This window comes from Bufo bufo, chromosome 2 (genome assembly GCF_905171765.1).
Source record: "Bufo bufo chromosome 2, aBufBuf1.1, whole genome shotgun sequence".
In the NCBI taxonomy this organism is placed as follows: Eukaryota; Metazoa; Chordata; class Amphibia; order Anura; family Bufonidae; genus Bufo; species Bufo bufo.
The window spans coordinates 97,467,630-97,493,921 of NC_053390.1; the positions used below are offsets into that span (position 1 = coordinate 97,467,630).

General features: G+C 43.9%; 1 protein-coding gene across 1 annotated transcript in view; it reads left to right on the forward strand.

Annotated features, from left to right (window-relative positions):
* The window catches only part of CWC27 (CWC27 spliceosome associated cyclophilin), a 285,436-nt gene that overhangs the window by 203,079 nt on the left and 56,065 nt on the right, over positions 1-26,292 (forward strand). The window contains exons 12-13 of the mRNA XM_040421330.1: positions 8,874-8,983; positions 12,128-12,234. Coding sequence (XP_040277264.1) covers positions 8,874-8,983; positions 12,128-12,234 — 217 coding nt within the window. The remainder of the gene's footprint in view (positions 1-8,873; positions 8,984-12,127; positions 12,235-26,292) is intronic.

A 26,292-nucleotide genomic window follows, 5' to 3' on the forward strand; every position in this document is an offset into this window, starting at 1 on the left:
AAAGCAGCGGATAAGAAAAAAGGGCTTCCCGGAGGAACGACCCTATGAAAGAAAATATTCCTTTTCGTGCCCCCACTAGCCAGAATAGGCCCTATAGGGATAAAGGAAAGTCGGGGCGTTGGAGCTACCCTAAAGGGGGCAGGGGGAGAGGGACCCCTCCCTCTTCCCAGAACAAATCTTCTGACAAACAATGACGCCAAAGTCGGGGGGAGATTGAAGAATTTTCTGGCTCCTTGGGAGTCCATTACTCCGAACCCTTGGGTCTGGGACATCATAAAATTCGGATACCAGATCGAATTTTCTTCATCTCCCCCAGACTGCTTCATTGTAACCAACCCGAGCTCCTTCAATGTACGCAAGAAGATCCTGCAGGGGATTCAGAACCTTCTAGATATGGAAGTGGTAATCCAGGTACCATCAACACAGCTAGGACAGGGGTTCTACTCGAATCTCTTCCTGGTAGAAAAGAAAGAAGGTTCATTTCGCACCATCATAAATCTAAAGACCCTGAACAGGTTGATAGTATATCGAAAATTCAGGATGGAATCCCTAAAATCCCTGATACCATTAATAAGTAGAAACGCTCTGATGTGTACAGTAGACCTACAGGATTCTTACTATCACGTCCCAATCCATCCTGATTTTCAGAAGTTTTTAAGATTCGCCATTCAAGATCACAGGGGAGTAACCCTTCACTTCCAGTTTACGGCCCTTCCCTTTGGGATATCATCTGCTCCCAGAATCTTCACGAAACTGGTGGTCGAGATGGTGGCCTTCCTGAGACACAAGGGCCTGGTGATCGTACCATACCTGGACGACTTTCTCCTGATTTGGAAACTCAGAGAGCCAGCTCAAAACAGACCTAGTAACCTTCCTGTCTCTCATTCAGGATCTAGGGTGGTTGGTGAATCTGAAGAAATCAAATTTTCTACCTTCCAGCACAATCCAGTTTCTAGGGGTCATCCTGGATTCCCGGGTTTAACATACATTCCTCCCATCAGACAATCCCGAATAGACCAGGATATTCAGGAATTCTGGGGCTTCAACGTAGGCTCAACACATATTCATTATGTGTGGGACGCTTTGAAGGCCCATATAAGGGGCTTATATTTCAGTAAAATTAATAGGTTTAGAATGGAAGTACGGCGCAGGGAACAACAACTGACAGACTCAATAAGGAGTTTACGCGCCGCATTAATTGACTCCCACACGGAGCAATCCATTAATCAGTTAAAGGAGGCTAACTTACAGCTTAAGACGCTCCTCTATAAAAAAGCACAACATAAGCTCCTATTTCAAGGCCAGAATCGTTTTTGCAAATCTGGTAAAACGGGCAGGTTTTTGGCTCGTTTGGTGGCCAACCAGAGAGAGGCTACCAGTATAAGAGAAATTAGGAACTCTCAGGGTGCGGGGGTGAGATCTGCAGAGGAGATAAGGGAGGAATTTGTGAGATATTATTCTATCCTTCATAAATCTGAGTCTATGTTCAGTCGTACTGACATGGATCAATATCTTCAAAAATTAGAGCTCCCCCAGTTATGTGTTCAAGATAGAGAGTTCTTGGACTCCCCCATTCTTCTGGAGGAACTCCAGGCGACTCTTTCCTCCCTAAAATATAATTCAGCTCCCGGCCCAAACGGATTGCCGTTTGAATTATATAGGTACCACGCCAAATCACTTTTGCCGATCCTGCTTCTAGTCTTGAATGAATCCTGTGCATTCGGCTCTTTACCTCCATCATTTAGAGAGGCAGTGATTATCTTGGTCTTAAAAAAGGAGAAGGATCCATGTGATATGGGGTCATATAGACCCATATCACTCCTAAATACGGACTATAAGATTTTCGCAAAAATTTTGGCTAATCGTCTGAAGAGGGTTATAGCGTGTCTGGTACACCCCAATCAGACGGGCTTTATCCCGGGCCGTCAAATACAGATGAGTCTATACAGGGTCTATTTGAATCTGTCTGTTGGGGGCAGTATGGACCACTCCATCCTGTCCTTAGATGCCGCAAAGGCGTTTGACAGGATGGAGTGGCCTTTTTTGTGGGCTACCATGTCCCATTTTGGCCTTGGGAATCAGTTTCTGGAAATGACCCAAATGCTATATGAACATCCAGTTGCATGTATCAATTTCAACGGTATTAGTTCTTCCTCTGTTATGATGCGGAGAGGGATGAGACAGGGTTGTCCCCTGTCTCCTCTCCTCTTCGCTCTTTTTATTGAACCGCTGGCTTGTCGGATTCGCTCAGATAACCGTATAGATGGCTTCGGGGTGGCGGGAGTGAGCGATAAAATAAGCTTATACGCTGATGACGTGATTCTGTTCCTGGATCAGGGATGGAAAATCCTCCCCTATGTGATAGAGGTAATAGAAGACTATGGTAAACTATCAGGCTATAGGATCAACTGGACAAAGTCATCGCTCCTCCCGCTGAACCGGAAAGCTGTAGATGAAGGGAAGCGAGTTCGTGTTTTGGTCCCGAACGATACCTTGGACTATTTGGGGGTTAAGATTGGGGTTCCTATAAATAGGTTTTATGAGCTTAATTTGGCCCCGGTTCTGAATAAAGTCAGTGCCAAAGTCAGCGCTTGGCGGAAATTGATACTGGCACAGACGGATCGAATAGCACTGATTAAGATGATTATTTTACCCATAGTCTTGTTTCCGTTGTGTGCCTCCCCCATATGGATCGATGATATCTTCTTTCATAGACTGGAGACTTTGATCAACGATCTAATTTGGGGAAGGAAGAGGGTGCGTATAAAGCAGAGATATCTATGGTTGTCGGAGGCAGATGGTGGGCTGTCATTACCTTTTTTTCAAGGTTATTATTTATGTGCACAGATTCAGCGTTGTTGTTATTCGAAAGAGAGCTTACTTTCACAATATTTGACTAAAGTTTTTGATAAACCAATAGAGAATATTTTTGCATGTTTGGAGACTGGGTTTATAGGAATGAGGAGGTCCTTGTTGATCCCTTGCTCGCTACAGAGGGTGTGGAACAGACTGAAGGAGATCCTTAAAGTTTTCGGTCCGTTTGTTTTCACCCCTCTGTGGGAGAACAGGGGGCTGGAGGAGTTCTTCAAAATTACAGATTTTGGTTATTGGTTACGTGATGGTATCAACACGGTGTCTCACCTTTTTTATATGGGTCGGTTTAAAACACTTTTGGAACTTGGTTTTAACGATAGTTCACCATTAGACTTATTTATGTATGCACGCTTGAAACACATATTTGAAGCCTCTAGGAATAGGGGTCGTATTTTCCCACGAGAGAATATATTTTCAGAAGTACGAAAAGGTGAAGATATCTAGATTATATGCTAAACTCCAAATGGCACTGGCAACTGTAACACCTTTTAAAAGCCCAAGTAAGTAGGAGCAAGAGCTGAATTGCCCCCCACTACAGTGGTCCACTATTTACAGGAGCGTGAGAAAGGCGACAGTTTCCAGTGCGCACAGGTTAATTCAATTTAAGATCCTCCATAGATTGTATTATACGCCCAAAATCCAAGGAAAATTCCCCCAAAATAAAAACCGGGATTGTTGCTGCTCTAAGTGTGGATATGTTAATGCAAACTATGTCCATCTGCTTTGGAGCTGCAGTAAAATAAGAAAATATTGGGATGAGGTTTTCTCTGCCCTACAGGAGGAGTCTTCAATGAACTATAACCCCAGGATTTTGATAGTGATCTTTGGAGATTATGGGTCGGAAGTGGAAGTCCCGCCCGAGGTCAGACGGATTTGGATGAGGGGATTGATGTTGGCTAAAGCTATATTGATAAAGTATTGGGGCTCTGTCTCCCCGCCCTCGGCAAGGGAGTGGGGTTCATATCTTCAACAAATTAGAACAACCTGTCCTTAGGAGTTCCTTGGGAGAAGACTCCCTACATCCAAGTCCTAACAGACGCAAGCGAAAAATAATGGGGAGCGAAAGTGGGGGATCATTATTTCCAGGGTTCCTGGCCGCCAACAACTCGCTCTCAATCCTCCAACTTCAGAGAGCTGAAAGCGGTTTGGAAAACATTAAAGGCAGCAGAGGACTTACTCGAAGGCCTGCATGTGAAGGTCCTTTCCGACAACACTACAACAGTAGCTTACCTCTCTCACCAAGGAGGGACGAGATCAGGAAAGCTGATGTTCGTGGCAGGGAAGATCTTCAATTGGGCGGAGTCCCACGTAAGGTCCATCTCCGCGATTCACCTGTAGGGAGCACTAAACGTGGAAGCAGACTACCTCAGTCGACAGCTAATAGACCACACCGAATGGTCTCTGAACCAGGACGTGTTCCAGATGCTAATAGACAGATGGGGCACCCCTCCAATAGACTTGTTTGCCTCAAAGAAGAACACAAAGGTACCAACGTTCTGTTCCCTAAATCCACGAGACAATCCCTGGGCGCTGGACGCACTCACGATACGGTGGAATTGGAACCTCTGTTATGCATTCCCACCCCTGCCTCTACTTCCCAAGATAATCCAGCTCAACCAAGAAGATACAACCTTAAAGGGTTTCTATCACTTCATATCACATATTTAGGTGTCAGACACTAGCGATCCGCTAGTGTCTGCTCTAACAAACCATGCTAATATGATATGTTTTGGGGCAGCCGTTTTGCTAAAAAAACAACTTATATCGATATGCTAATGAGCCACTAGGTGCTATGGGGGCGTCATTAGCACCTAGAGGCTCCGTCTACCTTCATAAACTGCCGCCGCCCAGCGCGTCCCTCCAGCCCGCCCATCTCCTGCTGAATGTGATCCTCTCCGTGCGCGTCTCTGTTCTGCGCATGCGCAGTGAATGTCTGACCGCTTCCCTGCTCAGACATCTCCACTGCGCCTGCGCCGATGACGACATAGTGCTCCGAGGAACAGGCGCAGTGGAGATGTCTGAGCAGGGAAGCGGTCAGACATTCACTGCGCATGCGCAGAACAGAGACTCGCACGGAGAGGATCGCATTCAGCAGGAGATGGTCGGGCTGGAGGGACGCGCTGGGCGGCGGCAGTTTGTGAAGGTAGACGGAGCCTCTAGGTGCTAATGACGCCCCCATAGCACCTAGAGGCTCATTAGCATATAGATATAAGTTGTTATTTTAGCAAAACGGCTGCCCCAAAACATATCATATTAGGATGGTTTGTTAGAGCAGACACTAGCGGATCGCTAGTGTCTGACACCTAAATATGTGATATGAAGTGATAGAAACCCTTTAATATTAATAGCCCCTTATTGGCCGAAGAGGAGCTGGTTCCCTTCCCTAAAGAACCTATAAGTAGAGAACCCGTGGCCTCTCCCATCCAGGAGGGACCTGCTTCACCAGGGGGCAATCTTACACCAAAACCCGGGTTTTCTCAAATTATCAGTCTGGATCCTGAGGTCCAGATGTTGAAATCACAAGGTCTCTCTGATCAGGTAATCTCTACCCTGAAAGCAAGTAGAAAGAAGGTCACCTTTTTCGATATATCTGAAAATTTGGAAGAGGTTTTGTTCCTGGATCAGTAACCCTGCCCCGAACTTAGGGCCTCCTAACTTTCAGAAAATCCTAGAGTTCCTCCAGCAAGGTCTCGAGCTAGGTCTTAGACCTTCCACCCTGAAGGTACAAGTCTCGGCCCTAGCTTGTTTCTTCGATCAAGATCTAGCCAACCACCGGTGGATTAGAAGAGTTATGAAAGCAGCTTCTCGGTTCCGTCCTTCTCTAAAATCCCGGATCCATACCTGGGACCTAAATACAGTGCTCACAGGCCTGACACTTGCCCCTTTCGAGCCCCTGTCAGATTGTTCCATTAAACACCTATCTCTAAAAAAACGCTTTTCTTGTTGCCATCACATCCGCAAGAAGGCTAGGTGAAATTCAAGCCCTATCAATACAAGAACCCTATCTCCGTATCACCGATGATAGAATCATTCTTAGGCTAGATCCCGGTTTTCTTCCTAAAATGGTATCCGATTTCCACCGAAACCAGGAGATAATTTTGCCTTCCTTTTGTAGTAATCCCTCTAACAGTAGAGAATCCAGTTTCCATTCACTATATGTGAGACGCTCGGTTTTACGGTACCTTGAGGTTACAAAAGAATTCTGTAAAACCAATAACCTGTTAGTCTTATTTTCAGGTAAGAATAAGGGTCTAAAAGCCTCCAAGTCTTCTCTAGCATGATGGATTAGGGATTCTATTTCTCTTTGTTATGAAATCCAGAGCCTACCTTGTCCCTCAAACCTACGGGCCCACTCTACCCGAGCTATGTTCTCTTCCCAGGCCGAGAGGGCCGGAGCTTCTCTAGAGGACATCTGTAAAGCTGCCACATGGTCCAGCATTCACACCTTTTATGAAGCACTATAGACTCGACTTATTTAGTAGTTCAGACTTGTCTTTTGGACGTAAAGTCTTCCAGGCGGTCGCCCCCCCCCCCCCCCCCAGTTTATAATTTTTTTATATCTCCTCGTGGCCGTCGTGATGATGAGGTGGAAAGCCGGAATTAGACTTACCGGTAATTCAGTTTCCACGGAATCACTACGACGGCACATATATTACCTACCCTAAATTTGGTCCTGAGCTTGGAGGTTATGAAGTAATATCCTCTTGACTTATTTATTTTTTCTCACCACCTTTGTTTCTGTCTCTATAATTTTGGACACACTGGTGCTGGTGGTGGGAGGGGGGGATTTAAACCCTCTCTGTGTTCCTGCCCCTAGAGAGGTCAGGGGTCAATCTCCTCGTTGCCGTCGTGGTGATTTTGTGGAAACTGGATTACCGATAAGTCTAATTCCGGCTTTTGTAATTGAAATTATTTTTTTGAATGCCCATGTCTAGATATTATTACAGTAAGATAAATTGGTATAGCACCCACTCCCTTCCTCTACTTTCTTTTTGTTATCCTGTTAGAACTTCCATCTGATGTCTCCAATGTTGGTGGTCACACATGCCCAGTAGCTCAGTGACATCACCCGGATCCTCTTTTAGGTTGGCACTGGAGTGATTCCTGCTACTGTGCAGGCCAACCAGTATGAATTGGTACGCTAGAAAAGGGTTCTCATCAGCACTGGATTCATTAGGGAACATAAGAACTCCATCTAGATGTTACAGCCAGGGCTGTGGAGTCTGAGTCGGGGGCAATTTTGGGTACCTGGAGTCGGCAAAAAATGAACCGACTTAGACTCCGACTCCTACTAGATTTAAATTGGAATAAAAAAAAAAAGTACGTTTAAATGTCCGAATTCGCAAAAAGTTATAATTAATTACCGTATTTTTCGCCCTATAAGACGCACCTGCCCATAAGACGCACCTAGGTTTTTGAGGAGGAAAATAAGAAAATAAATATTTTTAACCAAAAGGTGTGCTTTTGGTGGGTTTTGAACTAATGGTGGTCTGTGGGTGGCACTGTTATGGGGGCATCTGTGGGTGGCACTGTTATGGGGGCATCTGTGGGTGGCACTGTTGTGGGGGTATCTGTGGGTGGCACTGTTATGGGGGCATCTGTGGGTGGCACTGTTATGGGGGCATCTGCGGATGACACATATACAGCATCTTATCTTATGTGTCATCCACAGATCCCCCCCCCATAACAGTGTCCGTGTGTAGTGAATGGGGGCCGGCACCTGTTTCTGTAATGGCAGCGGGGCCCGGTGCCTGCTTCATTTAAAAAGTGGGCGGAGCAGGCGCGTGACGTAGTGAGCTACGTTACGAGCGCCCACCCTGCCTCCTGACTGCCAACAAGTTAGTAGTAAGTAGTACAGCGCTCGATTTAAGATGATTGGAATACTTTAACAATACCCACAAGTTAGATATTATTACCGTATACTACAGTGAGCGGAGCCCGGTGTAGTAGAATACAGTGACTGCGCTGGGCCCCGCTGCCATTACAGAAACAGATGCCGGCCCCCAGCCCCTCCTCCCTCTCAGCCTATTCACCGGATGGTCGCAGCATTCGCCCCATAAGACGCATTATTTTTTCCCCACTTTTGCGAAAAATACGGTACTTCTCTACTGTAAGAATAAAGGCCAATGCATGCAGTGCGTCACGTTACCGCAAAACGAACTCGTTAAGTGACCATGAAGAAGCATGCTTTTCATATGCTTCACTATATGGCACGCAACGCACAGTTAAGGAGCGGCAATACTTTCCATTGTGTTGTGTTCCGCTGTTACAGGGAACGCGACGCCCATGGTTAACTTAGTCTCTCACTGATAACTGATTAAGTAAATATGTTTTTTGCAGGACTAGAGACACTTGTATAAGTGATGGGAATGGATAGTCAATAGTTCAAGACTGAAGCTGTAAACCATTTGAAAAACTGCTGTCATTCAGCTAAGGCTATAAAAACTTGTAAATTCTGATTGTTAGCTTAAACTTTAAACATGACTATAGGATTCTGCTAGGGAAATCATGTTTTAAAATAAATGCCCCTTCCCCTTCCTGGATCCCCCCACTACCCTATCTTCAGCAGAAGATCAGAACACAAAGGAGAAGGCAGCAGCTTCCTAGCCAGTAGTTCTGTGGTAATGACGTGTGTTGCCTTTCTTTCCTTCAAGGAATGTATAAAACACATTCGCATATTAAATACAGAGGAGTCGGAAGTACCAAAAACTGAGGAGTCTGAGTCGGAGCATTTATCTACCGACTCCACAGCCCTGGTTACAGCCATATCTAGACAAAATTCTAATGATAAAATGACTTGTTTTCCATGATGTTAACAGAGAAATGTAATGTTTAATTGTGGACCAACCCTTCTAACTGCATATGGCTAGCTTTATACAAGAAATATAGATAGATAATTTATTTTTTAGTTTTTTATTCACATGTTAGTTCTTTATCCAAATAACATAAATTTGCATAGATTCAGTATTTTGGCATTTACTTCTTGCTTTCTCTTCTAGCTGAAGAGACAGAAGCCAACAGTGCCCTGGAAGAATACTTGAAGGAGAAAGAAAAGTATAATGACTGCAGGAAGAAAAATACAAAGAAAGGATCTTCTAGAGAAGAACAGGTGATTCATCAAGAGATGCAGTTGGAATTTTACAAACTGGGCCAATTAGGAATATTTTAAAGCTGTTGGCCACCTTTTTTTTTGGGGGGGGGGGGTTGCATCCACTCTCCTGATCAGACCTGAAAAGGGAGTCATACTTAGGCTACTTTCACACTTGCGTTAGGAGCGGATCCGTCTGGTATCTGCACAGACGGATCCGCTCCTATAATGCAAACGCTTGCATCCGTTCAGAACGGATCCGTTTGCATAACCATGAACAAAAAAAAAAATTATTTTTTTTTTTTTTTTTTTTTTGTTCATGATAATGCAAACGGATCCGTTTTGACTTTACATTGAAAGTCAATGGGGGACGGATCCGTTTGAAAATTGAGCCATACTGTGTCATCTTCAAACGGATCCGTCCCCATTGACTTCCATTATAAGTCTGGACGGATCCGTTCGCCTCCGCACGGCCAGGCGGGCACCCGAACGCTGCAAGCAGCGTTCAGGTGTCCGCTCACTGAGCGGAGCGGAGGCTGAGCGCTGGCAGGCGGATGCATTCTCAGTGGATTTGCCTCCATTGAGAATGCATCAGGGCTGGACGGCTGCGTTCGGGACTGCTCGTGAGCCCCTTCAAACGGAGCTCACGAGCGGACACCTGAACGCAGGTGTGAAAGTAGCCTTACCGGCTCCTTCTCTACCTGGTTTTATTTAAGAAGCAGTGCCACTTCTGACACAGTTGTGTGTAGCTGGCAATGAAGCTCAACCTAAAGTAAAACATAGCTTAGCTGCAATACTAAACTCACCGATTTCAACGAGGTAGGGTAGAAGTCCCAACTCCCAAAATAAATGTTTGGACATGTTGAAGGTGAACATGTCCATTCCTTTCTTTCTCAAGGGAAAGTTCGTCCGACAGTTATCTAAAGTATATAGCCATTATTAAAGCCCTATTAAACCAAACCATTTTCATGCCAATTATGGGGAGCAAGCGTTCATAGGAATGTTCATTCTTGATAATTGCCCTGTATAATCAATAAGCCAATCAAGGCGCTAACGCTCGTTTCTTTGATTGATGTCATCTTTCATTATCAGCAGCACTTGTTCCTAAGTAATCAGGGATGTGCTGCCGACAATAAGTAGAACAGAATGTGGGAGGAACAACTGCGGTAGCAATCGCTCCTCCCACATTCAGTTTGCATTGGCCTGTGTAATTAGACCAGTGCACACGAGCGCCGGTGGATATCTTATCATCCGTTGGCATTCGCGTCGTTGTAACATCGGACATAATACGTCCCTTAGTGTTTCTCTGTAAGATAGCATTTAAAGGCATACTGATGTTTCATAGATGTAAAAAAAAATAACATATCTTACCTTTAAAATACTGTCATTGACTTAGAAGACCTGTCACCACTCCTGACATGCCTATTTTAATAGCTACATGCATTCCTTATGTAACAATAATTCTGAAGCATCTATTCTTATATCTCTATGTTGTGCCATTCCTTTATAAAGTCGTGAATTAATAGCTAGCAGTTTGCAGTAAGGGTACAGAAGGGAGGTAACAAGTTAGGGGGGTGTACCTGCACAGTCTAAAAATGGCAGCACTGATTGGATAGAGTGAGTCTGTGCAGGTACACCCCCCTAACTGGTTACCACCCCGCTGTACCCTTACTGCAGACTGCTGGCAATTCATTCATCAATTCTAGTAGAAATAATAAAGGAATGGTACAACATAGAGTCGTAACAATAGATGCTCCAGAACTGTTATTACATGGGGAATGCATATAGCTATAAAAACAGGCATGTCAGGAGCGGTGAAAGGTCCTCTTTATAGTAAATAACACATAGCATAACGATGGAAACCGAAGAGGTTACTTACAAGGTGTATTTCAGCGCATTAGCATGGTTATGGGGTACAGCAATGCAAATGCACCCTCTTTTGTTTTTTCAGGAACTATCGAGTAGAACCCTTTTTAGTTCCCATGTGTTACCCTAGGACCTTTCAAACGTTTGTTTTTATTTCTACAGCATCACTGACTACCTTCATGTAATGGTAGGTAAAGGAAATCGGTCAGCTCCGAAACACCCCTCCCCCAAAACGACAGTAAGCGGTATATAGTGTAAATGATGCTGTGTGCAAGTATTTCAGTTGTATCTTAATACTCAGCGCATTGTGCTGATGTGTGCACACAAACTGACTGTAAAATGCATTGAGAGCACTCCTGTTGGAGTCCGTTATGTGCATATACTCAGGAGTCCTCTCAATGCATTTCACTGACGGTTCGCATAGCATCAGCATGTGCATATGAAAATACTAATGACTTTGCAGCATTCAGTGTCTTTTACACTGTACACTTTGGGGGCATGTTTTGGAGCAGACAGATTCCCCACTAGTGCAGGCGTAATACAGCATGGCCACGTCCAGCAGGGAGCATTCGGAAAAACATCCAGCATTTGAGCTATAGCTCAAATAAAGCTGGAGCATCTTCAATTAGCCATATCCCAATTATTCCTTTTGTAGATGCATTAAAGGGGTTGTCTCCCCTCCAACATTGGTGGCATATTGCTAGGATGTGCCACCAGTGTCAGATAGGTGTGAGACCCACACCTATCTCTGGGACGGACCTCCCAAAGTAGACAGGAACGCACTGCGCATTCGTGGCCGCCCTCCATTCATTTCTATGGGAGTACCAAAATTAGCCAATTTTCGCGCACAGCTATTTTCGGAAGTCCCAAAGAAATGAATGGAGAGCTCACCTCGACAGTGCGGCCACTACTCCCTTCACTTCTGTGGGGCTGCAGGAAATTAATGGAAAGCAGCCGTGCACTTTAATGGCTTTTTAATGATTCCAAATAATCATTGGAAAGGTTTTGGTTAAATTAAAATCACTGTAGGACAGTAGTATGAAGAGAGATGTTTCCTGCCTTTGTTAGCCTGCCAGTCCTTGCATCATCAGAAATAGCTTTGATGTAGATGAAGAGATGGATTCCCTGAAATAAGTGTCATCAGGTCACATTAAATGCAGATGGTCGGAGAACCCCACTGAGTGCCGTCTTCCCAGTATATGTAGTACACATGACGTCAGAGACTCACTGACGCAGTTCTCACTTCCTAGTACTCAGAATTGATGTATTTATTTGGAATTTTAATCTGTCCCATTATAGACGTTGTCTCTTTTGGACCGTTTCAAATCGAAGCTGACACAGGCGATAAGTGAGGCCCCTGAAGAGGATCCTGTATCGGAGATAGAAGACGACGATGATAAAGGATGGTAAGCGATGGGATGATTCTTATAAGGCTTTGTAACAGCATATAGTACGTATTTTTGGTATTGGGTGCTATATAATAAATGTACCTGTATTCCTAGCCCGGGGGCCTCTAATATTTTTCTGAAAATTGTAACCTGCCATTGTTGATGTGTGACACATGCCATAGATGGATAGGTGAGAATAACAATGGCTGAACTCCCTTTGTTTAAAGTTGTGGGCATGAAGCACCTATACAGTACTCTTATTCAGCGATCAGATACTATGTTGCCCAAAGAAATGTGGAATCCGACTACAAGAACTGGATTCTTTATTCATAGGATGCTACGCGTTTTAGCCTTGTACCAAGGTCTTCATCAGGCATATTAATATAGCAGTAAGTGTTTGTTTATAGACACACACGCAAAATATCTACATTATCAGGATTAGAGAGGTATAGCTCCACAAAGTCTACTGTTTTCTCGAGACACATCGATAAAACAGGGCAGGTGACATGTGAGGGGAGACATCGTTTCTGACAACTTGTGGGAAAAAGAGAAACTCCAGCAGTGCATAATGCCAAGGAAGGGCTGAACACTGCATGACTCTGGCCAGACAGGAGGTGCACGATGACCCACTTTCTGGAGGTTGGTCTTTCTCTCCTCCAAGGATAGCTGCCAAGCTAGGCGCGCCTCTGGCCAGACACGAGGCACACAACATCCCACCTCTCCTCTCCAGGTGTTAGCTGGCGGCACCATGTGGCAAAAGTCGATTTCTCCTCCCCAGAGGGAAGTAGAATTGAAAGCTTAATTAATGCTACCAGTTGACAGAGGTATAGGTTGAAATGCGTAGCATCATATGCATGAAAAATTCAGGTCTTCAAAGCTCTTGTATCCTGACCCCACGTTTCTTCAGTCCACATACAATAGCACTCCAAATAAGAAGTTTTTTATTTTAATTTTTTTAACTAGTTTCGTTATGTAATGTGGATACATGGATACTGCTCTCAACTTTGGGAGATTGCAGCCATGGTCACATCAAGAGTAACTCTCCACAAGCTTAGGCTACATTTACAGGACTGTAGTGTTTTGCGGTCTGCAATTTGCGGATCCGCAAAACACGGATACCAGGCCATTCGCGTTCCACAATTTGCGGACTGCCCCTGGCCGGCACTATGATAGAAATGCCTATTTTTGAATAGGACATGCTCTATCTTTTTTTGCAGGGCCGCGGAACGGAACAACTGATGCGGACAGCATTGCAATGAATGAGTCTGCTCCCGTTCCGCAAAATTGCGGAACAGATGTGGACCCATTCATACGGTCGTGGATCTGTGCTCTACATGCTCAAAAAACTGTCAATGAAAGCCAAAGGGGCTTGAGCACTCTGAGCAGCACTTCTGCACCTTAAGTTTTTTTTACAAAGTTTTGCTCACCCTTTTATATTAAGCTAGGAGATAGGCGAGCATTGTCTTTACTGTCTGTGATCTGTGTGGCACTATCAGTCCTGACAATGTTGCCCTAGAGGAGCACAGTCCTCTCTCTAGATTTCTTGTTTTATTGTAAGCAACTACATGTTTAAAAGGGTTATCTCATCTCAGACTTTGATGACATATCACTAGGATACGCGATTGGATACGTGCAGGCCATCTGTTGGAAGTGTCTCCCTGTGTCAAGATCCGACTTTACAACAAGCCTTGGGATTTGACCAGGGAATATAGCCAACACAGATATCCATCTGTTGAGCGCTATATCCGGGTGCTTGCGCCATTAGGTGGCGCTGGCGAGATGGTTCTCTTTCTTGGAAGATACCTCTTTGCATAGCCATCTAGTTATACTGTAAAACCTTTTTCGTATCTTCTTATTTGCTAACAGTGGCATGGTAGGAGTTTACTAGAATTGGCATTTTTTCGGTGTCCCATCCGACCTGCCGCCTCCTTTTCTCTGTTTTACGCTGGCACACTAAACCTCCTTCCTCATTTTGAGCGCCACATTCCTCAAACGTCTTCATATCCTCCAGTTTCTTCTCCTGGCATGTCCTCTCCTTCAGCTGGTGTCAGTCAACTCTGCCTAGACTGACTGCAAGAGGAAGCACACCATGACACACAGAATAAACATTTCCTATTAATATATTATAAACCCGAGCACAGTTACCCTGCTGTATACATTCTGGTACACTACCTCTATTGACCTTGGATGTCTGCTCTCGCTAGCAGTTTGATTATTTATTTGGACCCTTCATGGTTACTTTGCTATGGTACATTGCTGCATATTAGATAAAAAAAACATATTATAGGAAGTGTGCCTAGCTGTTGAATATTTATTTTCCCTGGTGTCATGAAGGAATGTGTTGGAGCTCTGTTATGCTGCTTGTAGCCTTGGGGAACTGCGTTTTTCAGCACACTTAATTAAAGGTAAAGTGAATTGATTAAGCATGCAGTAACCAGAGCCTCTTTGGAATCCTGACCTTTTTAGTAGAGAATGAGAACTTTGACTGGACCTTGTTGCACCGACCACAGAACCGGGCGTCCAAACACTTTTGCACATTTGTTGTTATTCTGTACGCCATTAGACCATTTTTGAACTGTATACTCTATTTCAATAGAATTTCCTCTGATTGTCGGCTCACAATTAGCATTATAATGTTGCCAAAAGCAAGGGTCCGAAATGACCTTTTTTAGCTATTGGTAGCAGATGTTTGAAATGTCAGAAAGTGTTTCAGGACTCAGACCAAGGCAAGGCGGAGAGGTGGTTTTGTGGTGATTAGTGATATTATAGAGGTACAGTACATTATGTTCTCCAAGAATGATGGCTAGCTCGTTGTGTCAACCATAGTAGCTGTATTCAGCATAGCCACTTCACTGGTGTGAAGCTCGTAGACCTTGAAGCAGTTTTGTACCACAGCTTCCAAAATATTTATCGGTTATACAGAGACACGGGTTATAAACTTGTGTTACCTCTACATATTTTAAAGAGCATCTATCAGCAGGATCAACTCTGTTAAACCAGGTATGCCACACTTTATGTATGGTTCTACATTGCACTGTTCCTGAGAATTAACATTTTTATTAATATACATACAAGGTCATTGGAGCACTGAGAGGCTGGCCTGAGCCCTCGAGCACCTTGTCATCACCACCCTGTAGCTCCAGCCACTCCTCCCCCTTTACTGCCAGGATCAAACATCTCCCCTGGCCATGTATTCTTGTGCTTGTGCCATAGTCCCTGGTATCGGCGCACCCCTTGAGGATCTGCTGCTGCTGCTTCCATACCTTGTCAGCGTACACGAGGAGGCGGGAAAAGCAGGAGCAGATGTGCTGTGCAGGTGCTGATACCAGGCCATATGGTGCAGGTGCAGGATTACAGGACCAGACAAAAGGCTGATGTCTGGCCCTGTCAATCGAGAGAAGGAGGAGGGGACAGATAATGAAATTGGAGGAGTTACGGTGCATCAAGAGGCTGTGGCATGCCCCTTGGTGCACTTAAGCCCTAATTTGCATAAACATGTTTTATTTCTTGAAAACGGCACAACGGATTTCAACAAGAGAGGTATGGTCCTAGTCAACAGGATCAGCCCTACCAGGTATTTTTCTTGGTTTAAGAGGGTGGGTCCTGCTGACAGATGCTCTTCAGGTATGTTCAAATAGGTCAGGCCATGTGAATACATCTCAATACAGTCCCCTTCTGTGTTTTCTAGTACATACTGAGTTCATCCCTGTTTGTCTAGCGTTGCTGTACGACTTCCTTGTCCATTGTCGACGGGCAGAGATAACATTCTAGTAGTCTGTCTACAGACAATTGGTCATATTTAACTTTGGTTGACCAGCCCGTCGTGTTTACATTTTTGGTCGAGCCTTTCCATTGGCATAGGTCACGTCAGGCATTTTGATCCCTTTTAGCAGCTCTCAACTGTTTCTCTATGTAAAGAATTTGGAAACCCAGTTCCTTTGTAAACGTTGTGTGTAGTGTTTGATAATCATTACCAGATTGTGCCGTCTAACATGGCATTTAAGGAAGGGTTATTAGCAGATCTGAGGAGGAGATACCAAACAAAAGTGTTCTCCATTGAAAGGTCTGAGGAATCTGTACAAGACTGCCAGATACTGTGGAATTTTGTGGCAGTCTGGCAGGGGCGATAACATGTGCCTGTCTGCAGCCCCGCATCCGCTGTGTTAGCTGTCAGCCACAGACATCTTGTCTCACTTTCTATAACATGGACTTTCCTAGTCCTGCTGACATGTTTGGGTCAAATGAAATGAAATCATGCATGCATATTATACAACTATATGATCGCGCCACTTATGGAGCAGCCTTGGACGATGTGGTGAAGTTATAGAGATGTTATCTCTTTAAGGGTATGTCGTTTGCAGTGGGGGCAAAAAACTACAAAGTCGGCAAAACAAATGTTTTGCTTTGGATTTGCCGTAGATTTCAGCATGTGCATTGAAACGGGTGACATTTTCTGTGGAAATCCGCAGCATGAATTGACATGATATCATCAAACACGTAATCACTGGAGCCGCTTGAACAAAGACCGGTGGGGGATCAGGGAGGTGTCGGCACAAGTGTTGGTAAAGTCAGTGTTTTTTTAATACCATTATCTGCTGTTTGTAAAAACATTTCATGGTGTTGAAAAACCATTTAACTGCCAGTGATATAGTTTTGAACCCAGTGCCAAGTTGTGCTAATGGTATGAAATCTCAGGTACCACTAGTGCGTGATAAAATTTGCAGCTCCCAAAAGCTGGGGAGGCACGTGCAAAGGACACATACAGATGTAGCCAGCCATACCCGGTGCGTTATCATACTAGCTTATCGCTATGGCTAAGTTTAAAAGGGTTTCCCACGAATAATATTCTACAGTTTTCAAACCAGCACCTGAATCTGAATACCTTTTGTAATTGCATGTAATTAGAAATTTAGTGTAGCCATTGAATTATTTAATAAAATGTACCTGTATAGCGCCACCTGCTGTTTGTTTTTTTATTTCTTTGTCCGGCTCACTGAGAAGGCCGCACATGCTCAGTTTAATCCTTCAACTGCCTCCTGAGTTGTGATAGGCAGAGCATGGACACGCCCCCTGAGCTGTGATAGGCAGAGCATGGACACGCCCCCTTAGCTGTGATAGGCAGAGCATGGACACGCCCCCTGAGTTGCAGCAGAAAAAACACTCCCCTTGAGCTGTCGGCTTGATCTAAATCTAGCCGAGCAATGAGTGGGGAGATCTCTGGATCCATGTGAGGTGCAGGGCTGGTTCTAGCTTTGTTAGAAAGTCATGTATTATTTTTATTTTTTACATTAACCATGGGATAACCCCTTTAACAGCTACACTGTTGGGATGGTGCAATAACCCACAGATTTTGGTGCTTGCTGCATCTGTATGGCACCCAAGTCACTAGATGGGGAACCCATCTATTAATGAATATTAACCTAACTTATTTAAATTAAAGATAGCTTTATTCACTCTATTGGAGTCAGATTGACGCAAATAAGTTTTCGCCTTGGGTTGTAGGAATTGAGGAGTATATTACAGGTAATTAAGTATAATTAGAGGATCTGATTAATAAGGACAACGTGTTGTCGGAGGATATCTATCCATTACGGCATTGCACGTTTAATTTGAGATCCCTTGTGAAGGATTACCATAAGTATTTCAGAAAAGAAATGCAGGTTTCTGTAGACGCATCTGTTATTTATGTGGGCACATAGATCTAAAGGAAAATCAAGCTTCGGCCTGAAATATGTAGAGTATCTAGTCAGCCTTTGAGGTTGTTTCAGGTAAAACACTTAAGAAAAAAGTCTGAAAGCGTCTGGAAGAGACAGACGGCCTCACAATGGTATCAACAGATTTCATTTGCGGACGTCTACAATTTAGGGCCACCTGTGGAGGCCAGCTTGATGTTCTGGTAACATGGGACTTTATGTACCATTAGATAGAGGATTTTTGAACTTTAAGAACAGGGTTAATTTCTTTCAGCATGGAGAGTGCTGAAATTTAGTAACACTCTCGTTTCAATGCTGTTCCCCATCCAAAACTTGGGAGAGTTTTTATATGGGTGACACATACCTCCCCTTTAAGAAAGATATTTTGTTATCATAAATCATTAAATCATTTTAAGTTGGTTTCCCCGATACATTATAATGCACAAAGAATTGGGGTATGAGGGGGAGAGCAGCCAACGTTTGACAGGGAGGTTGGTATCAGGTTGGATGTGACCAATGGAAATTTGTTCCATAGGTTGTAAAGGTTTTTCATTTAACTGTGCTTAGTATTTGTGCTCACAGTACTGAGAAACGTTAAATAAGAAGTAAAACTCCAAAATGTTTATTAGATATACATTAAAAAGAGGAAGGACCTCTATATCACCAATTAATTACAGCCCGCCGCTTTCTCTGTATTGTGACCTAAATAAACCAGAGACAGCAACAGCTGATGTAAAACGTGAAGATAATTGTCTGGCTAATCTACAGTAAAGCTAGGGGCATAATCGCAACCCCGCAGCCTAATGGAGGGCTGCCACAGAGGGTGTGATTATCTCTACTCCCTACTTAATTTCCACTTCTCCCCCTGGTAACCATTCAGACCAGTGAGTGGTGCCTGACATTCAAGCGGCTATTTGCCCTAGTATCTGTCCTCTTATAGTTTGTGCTAACATTGCTGCATTATCCTCTGCTCTACGCATTTCGCCTAAAGCTCATCAGGAGCGCTGGATACAGGCAGGACAGACAGACAGACAAACACGCCGCCACAAACAGCTGTTTAAATGGGGGACGTTCCTCCCCCTACAAAGGTGTGGCCAGCCACTGTCAGCGAACAATAAGGCGGTAGGAGTGTCTGAAAGACACGCAAACTCCCCGCCCTCTGCAGCGCTGTCACAATGTAAACAAACATATGCAGTGTGCAGGGACCAATCGGCGGTTAAAGTACAGGTACGGAGGCAATATCAGCACCTATGGAAATAAGGAGAAAAGTTAGGGGGAATAAATAACCCCATATTTCTACTAAATGTAATACCAATGCACAACTACACTCACCTAAAGAATTATTAGGAACTCCATACTAATACGGTGTTGGACCCCCTTTTGCCTTCAGAACTGCCTTAATTCTACGTGGCATTGATTCAACAAGGTGCTGATAGCATTCTTTAGAAATATTGGCCCATATTGATAGGATAGCATCTTGCAGTTTATGGAGATTTGAGGGATGCACATCCAGGGCACGAAGCTCCCGTTCCACCACATCCCAAAGATGCTCTATTGGGTTGAGATCTGGTGACTGTGGGGGCCATTTTAGTACAGTGAACTCATTGTCATGTTCAAGAAACCAATTTGAAATGATTCGAGCTTTGTGACATGGTGCATTATCCGACTGGAAGTAGCCATCAGAGGATGGGTACATGGTGGTCATGAAGGGATGGACATGGTCAGAAACAATGCTCAGGTAGCCCGTGGCATTTAAACGATGCCCAATTGGCACTAAGGGGCCTAAAGTGTGCCCAGAAAACATCCCCCACACCATTACACCACCACCACCAGCCTGCACAGTGGTAACAAGGCATGATGGATACATGTTCTCATTCTGTTTACGCCAAATTCGAACTCTACTATTTGAATGTCTCAATAGAAATCGAGACTCATCAGACCAGGCAACATTTTTCCAGTCTTCAACAGTCCAATTTTGGTGAGCTTGTGCAAATTATAGCCTCTTCTTCCTATTTGTAGTGGAGATGAGTGGTACCTGGTGGGGTCTTCTGCTGTTGTAGCCCATCTGCCTCAAGGTTGTGCGTGTTGTGGCTTCACAAATGCTTTGCTGCATACCTCGGTTGTAACGAGTGGTTATTTCTGTCAACGTTGCTCTTCTATCAGCTTGAATCAGTCGGCCCATTCTCCTCTGACCTCTAGCATCCACAAGGAATTTTTGCCCACAGGACTGCCGCATACTGGATGTTTTTCCCTTTTCACACCATTCTTTGTAAACCCTAGAAATGGTTGTGCGTGAAAATCCCAGTAACTGAGCAGATTGTGAAATACTCAGACCGGCCCGTCTGGCACCAACAACCATGCCACGCTCAAAATTGCTTAAATCCCCTTTCTTTCCCATTCTGACATTCAGTTTGGAGTTCAGGAGATTGTCTTGACCATGAGCACCCCCCTAAATGCATTGAAGCAACTGCCATGTGATTGGTTGACTAGATAATTGCATTAATGAGAAATAGAACAGGTGTTCCTAATAATTCTTTAGGTGAGTGTATATCTATAGTGTGCCTGTTTTAGAAACTACATGAGTAAAGAGAGAGAATGACCCCCAGATAATGCATGTCAAATAAAGGGGTATATTTTACACATCTGAACTAATAATGCAAGACTGGCCAGCGCTTCTAAGGATATTACACATCTAGCATGATACTACAAGCCTGGCCAGCGTTTATGAGAATAGTTGTAGGTGGGGAGGTAATCATGGACAATAGAGGATACTCCATTTCATAGGAAACCTACATATGAAATGTGTTCATTCAGGCCCTCCGGCCTTACAGTTCATAACCTAAATGTCCATTCTGCTTATTTTTGAAGCAGTCTTTTATCATAGTCCCCACCTCTCTGCATTCTTCTAATCGCTTCAATGCCTTGAAATTTAATGGCATCTACTTTACCCTCATGTATGGCGCAGACGTGGCGAGCAATGGGAGTATCGGCTTCCTTACGAATATCGTTCAGATGTTCCCCTATCAGTCGCCTGAACGATGCAGATTTTATCCTTTTCATTTTCTCTTTTCTGAGGTTCAAGTAGTGTGTTCCGATTTCACTGATTAATGAGTGCTGATATGAATTCTTAAGGACCTGATCAGGGTATCCCCTCTTCTTAAAGGGGATTTGGAGGTCCTTGGCTGCCACCCTGTAGTCCGATAACCTAGAGCAATTGCGGCGCAGTCTCAAATATTGCCCTTTGGGGATACCCCTTTTCAGGTCTACAGGATGGCAACTCTCCCATTGTAAAAGACTGTTTGTAGCAGTCTCTTTCCGAAACAATCTTGTGCTCAGGTTCCCCTCCAGGTCCCTAAAAATCGTCATGTCCAGGAACGTGATTTTATTTTTGTGGATTTCTGATGTGAAAAATAGACCTAGCTCATTGTTATTTAGATCCTCCACAAAGTTCTCGAATGCCACCGTGCTTCCTGACCATATAATCAGCACATCATCTATAAAGCGTAGCCATAGGCTGATGTGTTCTGCACATCTATTGGCGTCATCTGCAAAAACCACCTCGCATTCCCACTAGCCCAGGTAGAGGTTGGCGAAGGTTGGAGCACATGGGCTTCCCATGGCCACCCCCCCTGAGCTGGTGGTAAATCCTGCGGTCAAATAGGAATATGTTGTGTTCAAAAGTGAATTTTAGTAATTCCAGTACAAATTCATTGTGACGCCACATATGTGTGCCTCGTTGCTGTAAAAAGGCCGCTACAGCCCCACACCCTTTTTGCTGGGGTATGGAGCTGTAGAGCGCTTCCACATCCAGACTGGCTAGCATGGTGTGCTCATCAATTTGAATCCCTTCAAGCTTCTTAATTACCTCCATAGTGTCTCTGACATAGGATGGAAGTGCCCACACAAAGGGTCGCAGAATTTCATCCACGTATGTACTAATGCCCTGTGTGAGGCTCCCTATTCCAGAGACAATCTGGTCTTCAATAAAATACCACAACTTAATCGGTTATACAAAAAGTACAGGTAGTCCTGTATGTTACAGTATTAAAGGGTTGGCTCTTTCTGGCCTGACCTGCAAAGGGAAGCATATTTTCTGCTCTCCACCACTGGGTCCTTCACTCCCCAGATTCGGCTGCCTCACTCAGGTCTCCCATTGTTAACATCCGCTTTGATCCTGCTGCAGCCAATCGCTGGCTGCAATAGTGACCTACCCCCCATTGCCACATGACAATTGGTCATGTGACACAAGGGGGGCGGGGCAAGTCACTCCTGCGGCCAGCGATTGACAGTGGTGGCATCAAAATAGACGCTGAAAGTGGTGGAACTGAGCGAGGTAGCCAAGGCCGGGGAAAAAAGGAGGCAGGACTCTGCGTTGGAGAGCAGGTATGCTTCCCTTTGCAGGTTTGACAAAATCCCTCTAAAAGGTGGGCAACCCCTTTATTATGTTCTGGATTACCATAATAAGATGGACAAACTGTAACTTAAAACCATAATTCTATGGAAAACGAATAAGTAGTTCTGAGGTCCCCAAAATGTCAACTCAAAATAATACCAATAAGCAGATAATAATACAGATAAAGCAAGCCCTAGCATATAAGAGTCAAAAAGAGCTGTTGGAGAATGTAAATCACTTTCTATGTTGAGGATAGGAGCTTCTTCAGGGTCCAGTAAAATAAAATGGAGTTGCCCGCATATTGAGTCCCAAGGAGCCAGCTCTTCCTGGCACACGTAAAGAGCAGTACAGAACATGTAATAATGATCATACAGTAGTGTTAAAAAGAATAGCAGCGAGTTTAAAAAAAAAAAAGTGGCTAAATCGCAAAAACATTATAAATTTTTGTTTCCAGAAATGCAAATGCACTGAAAATGCTACATATTCCATTCCAAATCAAAACAATAGTGCCAGCATTTTTCTTTAAAAACTCAAATATTAAATGTATGAACTGAAAAAATGTTTGAGATTTCACTTTAATTTGAATTACTCAACTAATCTTTAGTGGCATAACGATTGTTTCTGAGAACTGCTTGGCATCTATGTTGCATGGAGTCCACCAACTTCTGGCACCTCTGAACAGGTATTCCAGTCCAGGACGATTGGACTACATTCCACGGTAATTCTGCACTTTTGGGGTTTGCCTCATAAACCATATTTTTTATGTCACCCGAACAAGTTCTCTATGGGATTGAGGTCAGGGGATTGGGTGGGCCACCCATTACCTCAATCCTGTTTGTCTGTAACCAAGATGTGTTTTGGGTCATTGTCATGTTGAAACACCCCCTTTTAAGGCCATTTCTTCTTCTGCATAGGGCAACATGATTTCCTCATATATTTAAACTGACCCATGATCCTTTGTATGAGATAAATTGGCCCAACACCACGGTATAAGAAACATCCCCATATTATGATTTTTGCACCACCATGCTTTACTGTCTTCACAGTGTACTGTGGCTTGAATTCAGTGGTCTTCTGACATACTGTCTGTGGACACTAGACCCAAAAAGAACAATTTTGCTTTCATCAGTCCACAAAATGTTGCACCATTTCTCTTTAGGGCAGTCAATGTGTTCCTAATCTGTTCAAGATGTTGTTTTCTGGTACAATCAGCTTCACTTAATTGTCTTCTGATTGTAGCAATGCTCACTGAAAACTTCAGATCTTTGATCATTTTGGAGGTGATCACTGGCTGAGCCTTTGCCATTTTGGCTATTCTTCGATCCATTTGAACAGTAGTTCCCCGCTTCCTTCCGCATCTTACAAGTTTTGTTTGCCACTTTAAAGGCATTTGAGATCAATTTAGCTGAGCAGCCTATAATTTGCTGCAATTAATTACGGTATATGTTTTCCCCTCTCCAGACAACTTTTTAATCTAAGTATGTTCTTTATCAGGCCAGGCGTGATGACGTTTTCACCATCTTTGTCCTGTCAATCAAAGTGCAGAGAGCATGGCAGTTGCAAAAAGAGCTGAGCCTCTACGTGTAACGGCAACGCCCCAGTTGCTCCTAGAGGCTAATTTGCATATATTGAAAATCGTATATATCAGCAATGCGGGCACATGTGACCATGGGACCAACACAGATGCCTTCAGCTGCCAAGCGCACATGTAGCCAGTTTCATAGGTACAAATCTGGCTATTTTTGCTTTATTTCTTTCCTTTTTTACAGTAGTTTAGTTTCGACTGCTCTCGTGTGTTTGTTTGTTTTTTTTGTTTTTTTGTCTCTAAAGAGGACGAGGCTACTAAGCAGGTTAGCAGGTTGCAGTTTTTCTCTGTAAGTGAAATCCAATGTGTGAGAGAATCAGACAGGGAAGTTATGACAGGTGACTAGGAAGGCATCTGTTACTGAGGTCTGTCTGAAGGAACAGGAACTTACATTGCCACAAAGCTGTTTTAACCATTGTAGGATCTCATGAATGAGATCTTAATCTTGTCTTCGAAATTTGTACCTTAGAGCAGGGATGGCCAACCTGAGGTTCTCCAGCTGTTGCAAAATTACAGCCTACAGCTATGAGCCTACAGCAGGGCATGGTGGGAGTTGTAGTTTTACAACAGCTGGAGAGCCGCAGGTTGGCCATCCCTGCCTTAGAGCTTTCATAGCGTTACCAGTACATTTAGTACATCCTCAGTGGTTGTCTATCATCACTGAAATAATGATTTCTCCTTTAAGAAGATTATTTATTACATATACTGTTTTAGGCATTGTGGGTCTTGGAAAAGAATTGCCGGTGTGAGTTATTAAAGCCACTCAACTCTTTATAAACGTAGGTTTGTACTTGCATTGACTGACCTGTATTTAGCAGGTTTTACACAATATGCCTGCCATTCTTTTTGCAATATTCAATATTAGATTACACATACATGTGTTAATGTTACACCTATCCAAACAGGCCTCACATCCATTATTTTTATTTGGGGATCAGAAAAGTCTTCACCTTTCCTTACCCCATGCAACATTTCTTCCGCCCAAGTGGCAATATTATTTGATCAAGGTCATTTGGGACCGAAATGTCATACTGTATTTTGCATTTTCACAAGGAAATAAAATATATCACTGCACTGCATTAGTTACAAGGTGCTCAAGTCTTTCTGCAGATGTTGTTGTGGTGGGAACCTTACTTAAAGTCAACTAATTACAGTAGGTCATAAAACCTACTAGGCAAGGCTAGACCATAATCAAACCCAGATCTAAATGCAAAGAATTTGCATAGCAACTGCACAGATTTAGATAGAACCCTGTTCAAGGAGAATGCTCAACTATCTTGTCCACCCTTTTTAGCAGAATCTGTGTCGGAGGTCCCTAAATGAGCCTCTGGCATAGAACATTTATTATCAATTTTCTCCTCTGCAGGCTCCATCTAATTCTCAGATGTGGTCATCACAGTGCCGGGGCTATGTTTGTTTAATGCAGCACGCCGTCTCCCACACCAGGGTTTCGGTGGTAATTAGCGCAAAATCATTGTGTAGCACGCCGTCTCCCAGACTAGGGTCTCGGCTTAGGCAGTCTAGGTGTACCTGCTACGTCGGCTCCTGATGAAGTGCATGAGTCATATGCACGGAAACGCGTCGAGCCGTAGTTAAGTGTGGTCAGGGTCTGCTGGATGTACCTAAGCAGACACCTGCGTTTATTGTGCACCTGCACGAGGGTTAGTGTTTGAGTGATGGCATAGTGCACTGCCATTCCTCTTTCTAACCATCAATGCCCAGTGAGACGCCTGTCACTGGTCAGTTCATCATTTTTTATGCTGCGAATGGTATTCCTCTGTGTGTTTCAATGGGAATCCACATCTAGACATACAGTTTGTCTTTCCCACATACCATTCTCTCAGTATTCACTCCACCAGCTCACTTCTAGTGAATAGGCAGCGCTCTGCCTCCTTGAGTACCATATCTTACCACTAGGGCGGTGGAATTGTATATACGTACTTTAGGTGTCCGTATTAATAACATACGGTGTCCACAGTGTCCCTCCAATACACTATACACCTAGTGGACATTGTGATCACATGGTTAGGCACCCGACTCTGGCTATATGGCACCGACTGAGTGCCCAATTTTATTAATTGTAGGTTTTCACCTCACATAAATTTCCACTATTAGCACTAATAAAAATGTATTATTTTTGCTCCATTTTAGCGCCCCTTTACATATTTGCTTGTTTTGACATTTATACTCAGATGTCCCTTAGCTTATGGGTGGAGATTGCTATGATGTCTCCCCATAGACTACAAATAGAGACAGGAAATTCTGCACCCTAGCTCTCACACTCAATCGCTCCAAAGCACTATGTAGGGCATTGTAGAGAACTAAGCAGTAATGATTTGCTTCAAGCACTTGGGGTGAGATATAGCCTTCCTGCAGGTGGCTCTTCACTTGTTTCACACTCTGCA